The following is an 11,792-nucleotide window of genomic DNA, read 5'->3' as shown; positions in this document are numbered from 1 at the left end:
GGAATCGCGCAGGATTCACGAAACAGCCAATGATAAACACAATGGGCGTAGACAGACACAGTACAGCCAATCAGATTCAAGTTTCACTCTCTCAATTCGATTCAAAGGGCTTTATTGGAATGGGAAACATATGTTTACATTGCCAAAGCAAGTGAAATAGATAATAAACTAGATAAACCAAAGTGAAATAACAAAGTCTAGGTCCAAGAGACTTCTAAACATCTTCTACCCCCAAGCCATAAGACTCTTGAACATCTAGTCAAATGGCTACCCAGACTATTTGCATTGCCCCCACACAAAGCCAATGGGACAGCTTAGTCAGCTGTATACTATGTATAAACTATAATGACACCAAAAATCTCATCTCTTATTTTTACGGAAAATAACAATCTCACAGAAGCACAATTGTTTCTGTGTGACGTTTCCCGGGCACCATGGAAACAGCTCGTACCTTGTGTCATTTCGTTCTTCAGTATCATAGCAGCTCCAGAACTACAGCGACACGACTGATGTCGGAGTGCTCAAAATAGGACATTCTCTGCTAGCTGGTTAGCTGCTGTTATCGTTAATTGACCATAGCCAGCTAGTCTTGTTCAGTTTGATCTAGCTACTAGCGAGCTAGGTTAGGTTAGTGACAGTTGGCAAGCTTGTTAGCGAGCTGACGTTAATTGTTAGCTAGCTATAATAGCAAGCTACTTGTTTTTTGCGTGGAAGACGTTGTCAAGAGGTTGTCCGCAGAACAAAGTCTCAGAGGATGCTCAAATCAATAAACGTCACTGGTATGTATGCTCTTTATCTGTGTATGCCTTGAATTTGCTTGAATATTTCCAACCTGGTGAGAACGCCAGCAACAACAGAAACACACTGAACTTCAAACAGATTAAATGTTTTATTAGTTACTGTTATGTAGCTAAGCATACTTTATGATGATTTTAAAGTGTCTTCGTTATTAGGTTTATAACAGTTGTGCTGCATAGATGCTCTATTTTCCTAACATTCTGCAAATGTTTTGACACTAAGTTATCATTAAAGGAATGTTTTTAGACAATTATAAAGCTGTCATAAAGTAGTTACATGCTTAATAATAATAATGCATTTTATTTTAAGCGCTTTTCAAGACACCCAACATCACTTTAAATTAAATCACACGTTCAAATAAATAGCTATATAAAAGTACAGCCAAATTGTTAGAAAAGTGTAAATATGAATTCTAACTTCCAGTAGCTCATTGTACTGCATTACTTGTCAGTACTATACTTACTAAAAAATCTAAATGAAGCTATTTTGCAGTGCAGCACGACAATTATTTTGTAAAGAACTGCAAAAGACACCTGTTGCTGTAATAAAGCAGAACCCTTTTGACCATGTCAATGTTATATTTATCCATTCTTAATGTATTTGTTCCGTGACCAGCTACTGACTCCCTTATCTTTTAGAATGATTCAGCTTGGCAATGTTATCTGGAATGGTTTGTTTTCAAATCTGTTGTTGCCATGTGATCTGCTGAAGCCCTGAAGTGGTTGTGTTGTTAGTGCAGTGGTTGCATAACTTCCACATCAGCGCTCCTGTCTGAACAGAGTGGTTATACAGAGTGTGATGATGCTCCTGGTCATCCAGCCATCCCACTGGAGCTCAGGACACAAGGCTCTCCACAAGGGCTGCTACCCTGTCAGACTCTGGAGACATGATGGGAATAATTAGGTGACTAAGCCTACATCATAACTGTGCTTTGTGCATAGAGAAATCAATTAAGCATAGTTGCTAGTCCCACTAAGGACTGCTGATACAATTGCTATAAAGCTGTAACTCAGAGTATGTCGGATATGTCCATTTGAGGTCTATGCACTGTGATTGTAAGAAGGGGGAGGATAGTAGCAGCCTTTATTGCCTGAGACTGAGTGAGTCAGTGTTGCACTGCAAGCCCAAACCGATGATATCACCTTCTGAGCTATTGAATAAACCTCTGTTAGGGTTCTCTGAACAACGCACGCACACATGACAGAATTCACATAAGTCTAGCTTTAGAGCTGAACTGGCTGCAGACTGAAGACACTCCTCTGTCTTGTTCTGTAAGAGGATTATTCTATCTAGGTACTGTTCAGCGAGTGAGTGAGAGAATCTAAAATAAGTAAGCTGCCGCGTCAGCATTACTGACTCAACCCTCGGTCAGTCATCATCACTTGTTGTTTCAGAAAGGCTCCATTGGCCAGAGATGGAGCAGTCTAAGAAGTACCTCCTTAGCTCGATTGTGCCGGTAGAGATGGAGATCTCTAAGAAGTACTCGAGCCCCACGGTGCCAGACAAGCGGCCTGTGAGCCCCACTCAGGTTTGCCTGGAGAAGCTGTCATCCAGCATCCTCAAGGACCTCTTCACCACGGGAACCAGCAGCGACAATGTACTCCTGCAGGCCGAGGAGGAGGAGAGACAGAGCCCCAAGCACTCCCCGTACCGCACGCCCAAGAAGACAGTGAGATGTGCCTCTACAACCTGCAGGTCACATGACAGCCACCGCCGTCCGTCTGTAACTCCTCTGTTACTGTTGGGCCAGCAGGGCAGCGGAGACACCAGGCTCTCCTCCCACCACCATGTCTTCTCCTTCGCCTCAGGGGGCTTCCCCAGCAGGCCCAAGCCAGCCCACAGCATCAAGGTCCTGGGTAGCACCATGTGCCTGTCCCCCCGCCCTGTCTCCCGGCCCAGGAAAACCTGCTTCACCAGCTCACCCCGTACCAAGCTGCCCTCTCTGCAAAGAGGAGGGGTGATGCGGGAAGGGGAGAATGCCGGGGTCAAGAAGCTCTGCATCCTCACCGCCATCAAGCCGTCCAACGTGGAGAAGGAGAAGGTGAAGTTCTTCAAGTCGGACTTCAGCTACAATCCTCAGTTTGAGTACAGCAACCCCGTGTCTCCGCTGGTGCTGGCTCGCCACAACAACGCCTCCGACCGCTTCCTGACACAGGTGAGACCCATGTCAATTAATTAATAGCACTTTTCGGCCATTTTAAACCAGAAATCTACCTACACATCAGCTAACACAGTGGAGGGGTGAGGAGTGAACTATCATGTCACAGGTAAGTGTAAGGCCAGGAACATGAGACAGGTTTTATACAACTATAGTCAGCAAAGGCAAGAGGTAGACTGAGCTGAAGTAAATCTGGCCACTCAGTGAAAGCCACGCAACCAGGTAGCAGACAAATCCTGTCAGACAAGATTGGATGGATTATTTGGGAAGAACTTTCTTTAAAACTCCAGTTTAGCACACCAGTCAGGAGATAGAAAGAGACACCAGTGCTCTCTCTGTCTGAGCTGTAGGGTTGAGGCAGAAAATATCTATTCACATTAGTATGTATCAAATGGCTATCCACATTAGCCCTTATTCTGGGCTGATATCCAACAAGCTACTCTACCGACAGATCAATAGTTGAGTATGTTAAAAGTCATGTTGTGATTACCCCAACAAGAAAGACAAGAGAAATCAGACGCCTTAAAGGTTAATGGACACCTGAATAGGAATGCACATCTTTGTACGATACATAAGTAGTTAGTGGAGCTACAAGAATGAATTGAGGGATAAATATGTTTCCAATAAAAGGCCCGAGGTTTATGCTTTAAAGTAATGAGTATTACTGTAAATCACAAGGTGTCACGACTTCCACCGAAGTCGGTCCCTCTCCTTGTTCGGGCGGTGTTCGGCGGTCGACGTCACCGACCTTCTAGCCATCACTGATCCATTTTTTATTTTCCATTGGTTTTGTCTTGTCTTCCTTCACACCTGGTTCCAATCCCATCAATTACATGTTGTGTATTTAACCCTCTGTTTCCCCTCATGTCCTGTCGGAGATTGTTTTGTTTGTATGTGATGTGCTAGTCAGTGTTGGTGAGCGATGGGTTTTGTACCCACTTTGTTAGTTTGTACATTTTGGTTGTTTTGGAGTTTTATCAGCATTTATTAAACAACTCAGTTTATACCAAGTCCGTCCTCCTGCACCTGACTTCCCTGCCACCAACACGCACCACTTACAGAATCTCCGACCACCTATGGAGTCAGTAGGAGAAAGTACACCGGCCATGGAGGTGGAGGAGCGCGTCCAGGAGCATGCGGTAATGCTTTACCATCTGGGCGCCGCCATGGATCGTGTTATCCAGACAATGGACCGCTGGGAGAGACAGGGAGTTCTTCCAGTGCCTCCACCAGCACAACCGGGGTCTCCCCTGAGCGCCCCTTTCCCGCCTGAACCCAGTGGGATCCGTCTCTCCATGCCACAGGAGTACGACGGGAGTGCTGCCAACTGCCAGGGTTTCCTCCTCCAACTAAACCTCTATCTGGCCACGGTCCACCCAGCTCCATCGGACCGTGAGAGGGTGTCCGCCCTCGTCTCGTGCCTCACCAGGATGCCCTGGAGTGGGCCAACGCCGTGTGGCGAGAGGGAGATGCGGTGTTGGACCATTTTGATGCGGTGTTGGACCATTTGCCCGAGGGCAGAGCGGCGGGTGAGAGCCTCTACCATCTGAGGCAGGAGATGAGGAGCGCCCAGGAGTTTGCCCTGGAGTTTAGGACCCTGGCTGCTGGCGCGGGATGGAACAACAGGGTCCTGATAGACCACTTCCACTGCAGTCTGCGCGAGGACGTCCGTCGGGAGCTGGCCTGCAGAGACACCACCCTCACTTTCGACCAGCTGGTGGACCTGTCCATCCGGCTGGACAACCTGCTGGCTACTCGCGGACGTCCAGATCGGTGTCTGTTGGTTCCATCCTTCCACACCCCCTCTCCTACACCCATGGAGCTGGGAGGGAAGGTGCACAGGGAGACCGGAGGGGGTTTCTGCTCGTGCACCATCTGTGGCCGCAGAGGTCACACTGCTGGTCGGTGCTGGGTTGGTTCCTCTGGGAATCGAGGCAGCAGGCAGGGGGCTCTGGCGTCACCCCAGGTGAGCTGGCACCATTCTCACCCAGAGCCCTCTGTTGCACATATGTTTGTGTCTGTCACTTTTCCTGAGTTTTCCCCGCATTCCCAGCATAAGGTGCTCGTAGATTCAGGCGCGGCTGGGAATTTCATTGATAGAGCGTTAGCTCATAGTTTAAGGACCCCTATTGTTCCCGTGGATGTGCCCTTCCCCGTTCGCGCCTTAGATAGTCTACCATTAGGGTCAGGGTTAATTTGGGAGGTCACCGCTCCTTTGGGCATGGTGACGCAGGGGGGGTCACACGGAGAAAATTTGTATTTTCCTTATTGACTCCTGCGTTTCCCGTGGTGCTGGGCCTACCCTGGTTAGCTTGTCATAACCCCACTGTTTCTTGGCCACAGAGGACTCTCACGGGGTGGTCGCGAGAGGTGCTCAGGTAGGTGTTTAGGGATTTCTGTTGGTGCTACTACGGTGGAGAGTCCAGACCAGGTATCCACGTGCGCATTCCCCCTGAATATGCCGATTTGGCTCGTCTTCCTTCACACCTGGTTCCAATCCCATCAATTACATGTTGTGTATTTAACCCTCTGTTTCCCCTCATGTCCTGTCGGAGATTGTTTTGTTTGTATGTGATGTGCTAGTCAGTGTTGGTGAGCGATGGGTTTTGTACCCACTTTGTTAGTTTGTACATTTTGGTTGTTTTTGGAGTTTTATCAGCATTTATTAAACAACTCAGTTTATACCAAGTCCGTCCTCCTGCACCTGACTTCCCTGCCACCAACACGCACCCCTTACACAAGGATTGTACTAGATAGACCGCTGTCTAAATTATAGTTCAGTAGAATTAATAGTATGTAGTCTGGTCTAGTGTTTTGAGTGCGGTTTGAACTTAGTAGCATCCCCTCAGGTGTTCTGTTGCATGCTAGCTACCTGGGTAACACTAGTATACTGATAGTAACATATGGCAGTCTCTTTAGTTGAGTGAAGACTACGGGAAATGCACTGTAAAGTGATCCTGTGGAGGACATTGCCGTTTGTGCTATCATTTCTTTCTTCCACTCCTGGCACTAGTCTTGTTTTACACACTCCCAGTGTGTACAACTGTGTGTCCATTCATTTTACTGATGTAGATTTAATGTAGAAAAGGACACCTTTTTTGTTACATACTCCATGATCAGAATGAACTGTTATTAAAATGAAGTAAACGATGAAACACAAATTAGGCTATCTGCCCAACTTTAGGAACTGATTGACACTATGTGACATAAACAGGTAATTGTACTATTGCATAACAACTCCAGTTACTGTACATTTCACAGAACTGACTTGATTTCTGGTCTCTACTTGATCTCTGTGGCGTGTGTGCTGGGGCGAGAGAGAGGATCATCTCTACTGACCTGTGGAGAGTAGGGACTGTCTATTAGGCCTAGTCCACAGCCCTGAACACACTCTAGAGAGAATGGAGAAATCACTGACCTGTTCTGCCCTGACCTGGCTACTGGACAAAACAACTCCAAGTGCTATTCCCAATAGGGAGCCATTTATATAGCTCAGGGATGGGCAACTGGCAGCCCACGGGTTCCTGCTCAAGGTGCAAATTCAAAATGTGGTTGTGCATCAACAGTTTTTCTATTGTTATGTCAGTCACTGATAGTCACTTAATTAGCCCATGTCAGCAAAACATTTGTCGATTGTTAAGTTATTCTAGCGGTCTGCTATCTAAATGTGAAGTAATCAAGGGCAAATTAAAGCCCCATGGCAAAATGTGTAGAATTGTAGGAAATTAACTGTAAAACTGCTCATTTTCTCTACACCCTATGGCAAAATGTGTGGAATTGCACAAAATGAACCCCTCATGATGAGTTCAGATTTTTGGAGTCCCCAACCTCCATTAAAGTTGCCCATCCCTGATATAGCCTAATTATAAGGAGCTGTTTTCTATGCAGTATATCCCTTCAAACAAATCAACTAAAGGATGAGACAAGTTCTTGTTATTTCCCTCAGTATCATCTGAACACAAGTTGCACTCAAGAAGGGAATCAAGCCTTTATAGCTGTATCCTTACCAAGATAATACAGGAGTCCATCATTAGGTTTCAGCATAATGTTGTCTGTAAGTTGACGGCATGTCATTGTGTTTCTCCCTACAGGCGGTGCGTATCATGGAGTTGGCCCTCCAGAAGTATGGCAACTATGAGAAGTTTGAGCAGGCCACAGGGGGCAACTTGCTCACCAAGGGCCGGATCTGGTACCTGGTCAAGAAGTACATGGAAAAGGAGGGCTGTATTGGGGAGGTGAGAGAGCGACTTGAGTAATCTGATCCTAGATCTGTGGTCAAGGGCAACTTTTACCCGGAGAAAGGTAGAAGGTACCCCTTACCACAGATCCTGGGTCAGCTATGTTTTAATCATCTAATGGCTATGCCAGAGAGCAGTTCCCAGGTACACCTGGGTATAAAAGAACAGCCACACAGATACAGGAGAAGGCTGACATCCCCGCGGTGACAGGCAGCTTGTACAAGGTTTCCGTTTCCCTGAGCACATCCTCCTGAGCCTCTGTTGGCCCTGTCGTTTTTGCTCTATAATAACCTCTGACATGTTCTGAGCCATGAAGGTCATCGAGAATACAGGAAACAGCCAGAATAAAGTACCAGGCTGCCAAGACGGGCTGGTTCGTCATGTTCCTCCTAAATCTCCCAAAAGAAAATCACTATAATTAACTTTCTGCACACCCCAATCAGAACAATTCCCTCATACGACGCAACCGCCACACAGTCCGCTCCCCACATAGTAACCCCATATCCTGCTTTGGTACCGTAGCGCTTATTAAGGTACACATTCCTTAACCACATATCTCTCTGTGGTGTCTTTGCCAGATAGTGCTCCATATAAAGTGAGTCTCAACATCACTCCCTCTGTCTGTTGTCAGATAGTGGTCAATGTGACAGACGATCTCCTCTCCAGAGCGTCCATGACGGTGGTGAACAGCCGGCCCACTCTGACCATCAACATTGCCACAGCCCGGGAACACTGGCTGGAGGGCATGCTACGACATGAGATCAGTGGGTAGTATAACTCCATTATACCTCTATCATGCTTAGTTTTGTCAACAGGTGCACAAATCCCTGTGTTTTTCCAGTATTACAGCCACACAGTAATGTCTTTCAAGGGTCTTTCGATGCACACAGTTTCTCCTGGATCACGGAGAATGGGTCAGGAGTGTTAGGTTCAAAACATGTCTTGGTTCATAAGAAGCACATCCGCAACCACAGCACATTTAAATGAACACAAATGAACTTGCTGTGTGCTGCCTCGGCCCACTAGTCTGCTCTGCTGTACTCAGCAGCACAGTCATTTTGTCTAGGATGAGGTCAGCTTCCAAGTACATTGTCAATGGGTCTCTTCACCCTGTTGGTGCAATATAGCCACTGTGGTCATTTCCTGTGTCTGTGCCCTCTCCCCAGGCACACACTACTTCCGGGGCATCAACAATGCCCAGCAGCCGTGGAGCAGCGGAGTCGGCAGGAAAAAGCACAACCTCCGACCTTTGAACCCTACTGAGGAGGGGCTGGCCAGCATCCACTCTGTCCTGTTCCGTAAGGACCCTACCCTGTGGAGGGCCTCCTTGCTCTACTACACTGTGTACCAGGCCAGCCGCATGTCCTTCGCTCAGCTGTTCCACAGCCTGGGACGCTTCGTCCAGGACCCCAACACACGCTGGGACTACTGTGTACGAGCCAAGAGGGGGCAGACCGACACCGCACAGCCTGGTAACTAACACAGACACAACCGTTTGTTCACACGCCCATACATAGGCATGCCTGCATGCAGGCACACACCTATCTCTTGCTTTGGCCATTTATCCTACTGGAGTCAGCATGAGTTATGATGTAATGAACTTGGGCTGTTTCAGTACGTACTGATGTCATCTTGATGGGCTTGTTGTATATTTCAGGCTGTTTCAGGAAGGACCAGGTGTACCTGGACGGCATCCTGAAGATCCTAAGACACAGAGAGAGGATTAACTTCCAGCTGCTCATGTCCCTGGGGAAGGTGTGTAACGGGGTCTATTTAATGTGTCAGACTAGAACCCGTAGACATAGCAAGAGTAGGTTTATCAGGCTGCCTAACCGGCTAACAAGGTAACCAATTCTTATTCTATGGTCTGCATCCTAAGCCTTTTTGTGCATAATGATTATTTTTCAAAGGGTTTGCATTACACTGCAGACAGGAGACACAAAGGCAATATGTTGGATGTGTTTGACTGCACAGCTTTCATGTTATTCTCCTCACTTCCTCTCTCCTTCACCATAACAACAATGCTTATTTGCACATGAAATTGAATGAGATGCCAGGTTGAATAAGCTTATGTAACTACAGCTGTATGAGAGAGCAGAGCATACCATGTTATTCTGCCTGAGAAGAAGAATGACTTCAGGCATAGATAGGGAACATATGACTCACAATGTGTTTCACACAGATGGGCTTCCAGTGTTACTGCTGTCTGTCCTCCTAGGCTTATCTGTACAGCACAGGTTGCCGACCCTCCTAGAGAGCCACTTGGTATGCAGGCTTTTGTTCCTGCCCTGCTCGAACACATCAATGAGCTGCTCATCAGGGCAGTTCCAGGTGTGTTAGACTAAGGCTGGAACAAAAGCCTGCCAGGAGGAGGGTTGGCCAGTGGCACTCCCTGCTTAATAGAAACCTTATTTTATTAAATTAACACAAATTCCATCTTGATTGTTTCTGTCTGTTTTATTTGGCTTGTTCTAAAATACATTAGCATGATTTCCATCTTGATTGTTCCTGTCTGTCTGCCTGCCCAGGTGTCGTACGAGGATGTGGATCGTCTGAAAGGCCTGGCGCTGATGGAGCATGTGAGGATACCTCACTTCCTGCAGGACACGGCGTGCTATGCTGAACAGCTGGAGAAGATCATGGAGGTCAACCAGCTGACTGACGAGGAGCTCAGGGTGCTCATCTGAGACATGGAGGAGTACAGGCCCTGCTCACTCAGTTACTCCAACACACAGCTTGTACAGGTTAACAGCAACCTGACCAAGATCCATTTGGGATTGAAACGTTATGTATATAACAAAGGCATAGAGGTTGTTATGAGGTATGTGTTGGAGTAAGTGAAAGTGCGGGTCCTTCTGGCTTGGTGCCCCATGAGAAGTGACGATACGCTCCTCATCTGAGCATGCCCAGAAAGAGGTGACCCCTGACCCTCCAGCACACCTTACCTCCACCGAGCTACTGAGCTACCGGAACCTCATTAAAGTCAGTGGCATCATTCACAGTGACATTCCTGCATCTCTCACCATCAGTACCATCCCCAACAGGCAAAATTGCATGTGATGTCATGATGTCATTTCCTGGTTGTAACTGGCTTTCCACCACATATGGTAGCTGTGTGACGTGACATGACTTGTGCAGCGTACTGTATTGTATGTAGGGTTTCTCTCCATCTCTCTCCATTTCTATATACACCCCAAAGCCAAGTGTACTTCTATTTTCAACCTCCTGTTCCAAAGACTAAGGGGTTCCTATACTAATGTTTCTAAACAGAGTTTTACCATACTGGTTTGGTTGCTGTTATAGTTGATGTTCAGGTAATGACCCATGAACCAGAGTGTGTGTTTTGTCAGGGTCGGGCTGCAGTGAGAGACATACAGAAGAGAGATGGCTATGGTCTCATAAAAGCACAACATTGACTCATGATGTGCCAGGTCACAGTGGAGGAAGGCATGTGGAAGAGGCAACCTAACGAAGCACAAGACGGCAGCATAGTGCTGAGATAGTAGGATTGGGTCACAATAGAAATGCATTGTGAATCATATGTATTTGTGCCCTGTTGATATATCTTGCAAGAGGTTACCTTGGCGCAGCAATCCCTCCAAAACACCCACTTTCTTACGATTTGCACTTTTCTCTCCAGCATTGAACTGCTTTGTTTCTGGCAGTTTCCTTAGAGATAACCTTACACTGATGAACTCTCCTTCCTGCATTTTAAAACGAACCAATAGGCCTAGTGTTTTTAAAGGCACGGTGTAACAGTAATATTGTACTGTAATGTTTTTCTCCTTTTTGTCAAACATGATTGACAGGTTGTTGATGTTCTGGCTTTTGGTACCTGTTTTGAGAACTGAACACTGTGATATTTGATAAATATTGTTCTACTGACACTTTCAACTAGCCTGGTCCTAGATCAGTTTGTGCTCTCTTGCCAATAGTTATTTACAATGACCATAGGAGTTGGCAGGATAGCACAAACTGATCTGGGACCAGGATAACTTTGACCTGATGTAGGTAGCATGTTTGCTGCCGCTACTTCACCACAAATGGCCCTGGATATGATCCAGCTGTATGATGAGCACTAGTGTTTAGAAGTGACATTGCGCTATGTATTGTACTGTAACTGTAGTGTATTTTAATGCCTCCTGATGGTCACTGAAGCCCTGGGAATCCCTAATAAAGCGGATCCATCACCTTGGAGACTTGGCTTTGTGTCTCTGTCTGTTCTTAATCTGGGGCCAGAGGTGTTGAAGTCGCCTTGTCCCATTTATTCATCTCAGGTTTCACTGTGAAACTGGACTCCATTAGGGCTCCATGTTGAAAGACACCTACAAGCACTGACATGCTGGACAATTGGCCTCTGTCCACACGGAGACGACCCACAAGAACAGGGCCTCTTATCCTGGGCGTCCACTCTGCTCCAGTTAAGAGTTTTCATTTTGTTAGGGCGTGAAGTGTATTTTACATGGCTTGGAAGCCAACCATAAATATTTCACAGAGACATTTTGTTTTAGAGGCTTGTTTGGTCGAAGTGGGTTAGATGTTTATAGGACAGGGGTGACAGCTGAAGTGTGGGTGGGCTGAAGGAGGGGAGTACACAT

General features: G+C 46.7%; 1 protein-coding gene across 2 annotated transcripts; it reads left to right on the top strand.

Moving 5' to 3' along the window:
- Window positions 1–427: 427 nt before the first annotated feature.
- Window positions 428–11,398, top strand: LOC106588678 (putative tyrosine carboxypeptidase MATCAP2). 2 transcript variants are annotated; one of them, XM_014177907.3, is made up of 7 exons: window positions 428–779; window positions 2,197–2,953; window positions 7,048–7,191; window positions 7,826–7,958; window positions 8,361–8,666; window positions 8,852–8,949; window positions 9,723–11,398. In XM_014177907.3, exons 2-7 carry the CDS (start codon window positions 2,213–2,215, stop codon window positions 9,879–9,881), a joined length of 1,581 nt encoding a protein of 526 aa, XP_014033382.3. In that variant the 5' UTR covers window positions 428–779; window positions 2,197–2,212; the 3' UTR covers window positions 9,882–11,398. The 2 variants fall into 2 exon arrangements, with proteins under 2 accessions (XP_014033382.3, XP_014033379.3); XM_014177904.3 differs by having other exon boundaries at window positions 430–779; window positions 2,193–2,953.
- The last annotated feature ends 394 nt before the right edge of the window (window positions 11,399–11,792 follow it).

The sequence above is a fragment of the Salmo salar genome, chromosome 27, assembly GCF_965601325.2.
Source record: "Salmo salar chromosome 27, fSalSal1, whole genome shotgun sequence".
In the NCBI taxonomy this organism is placed as follows: domain Eukaryota; kingdom Metazoa; phylum Chordata; class Actinopteri; order Salmoniformes; family Salmonidae; genus Salmo; species Salmo salar.
This window is presented reverse-complemented; position numbering and strand designations above follow the sequence as displayed.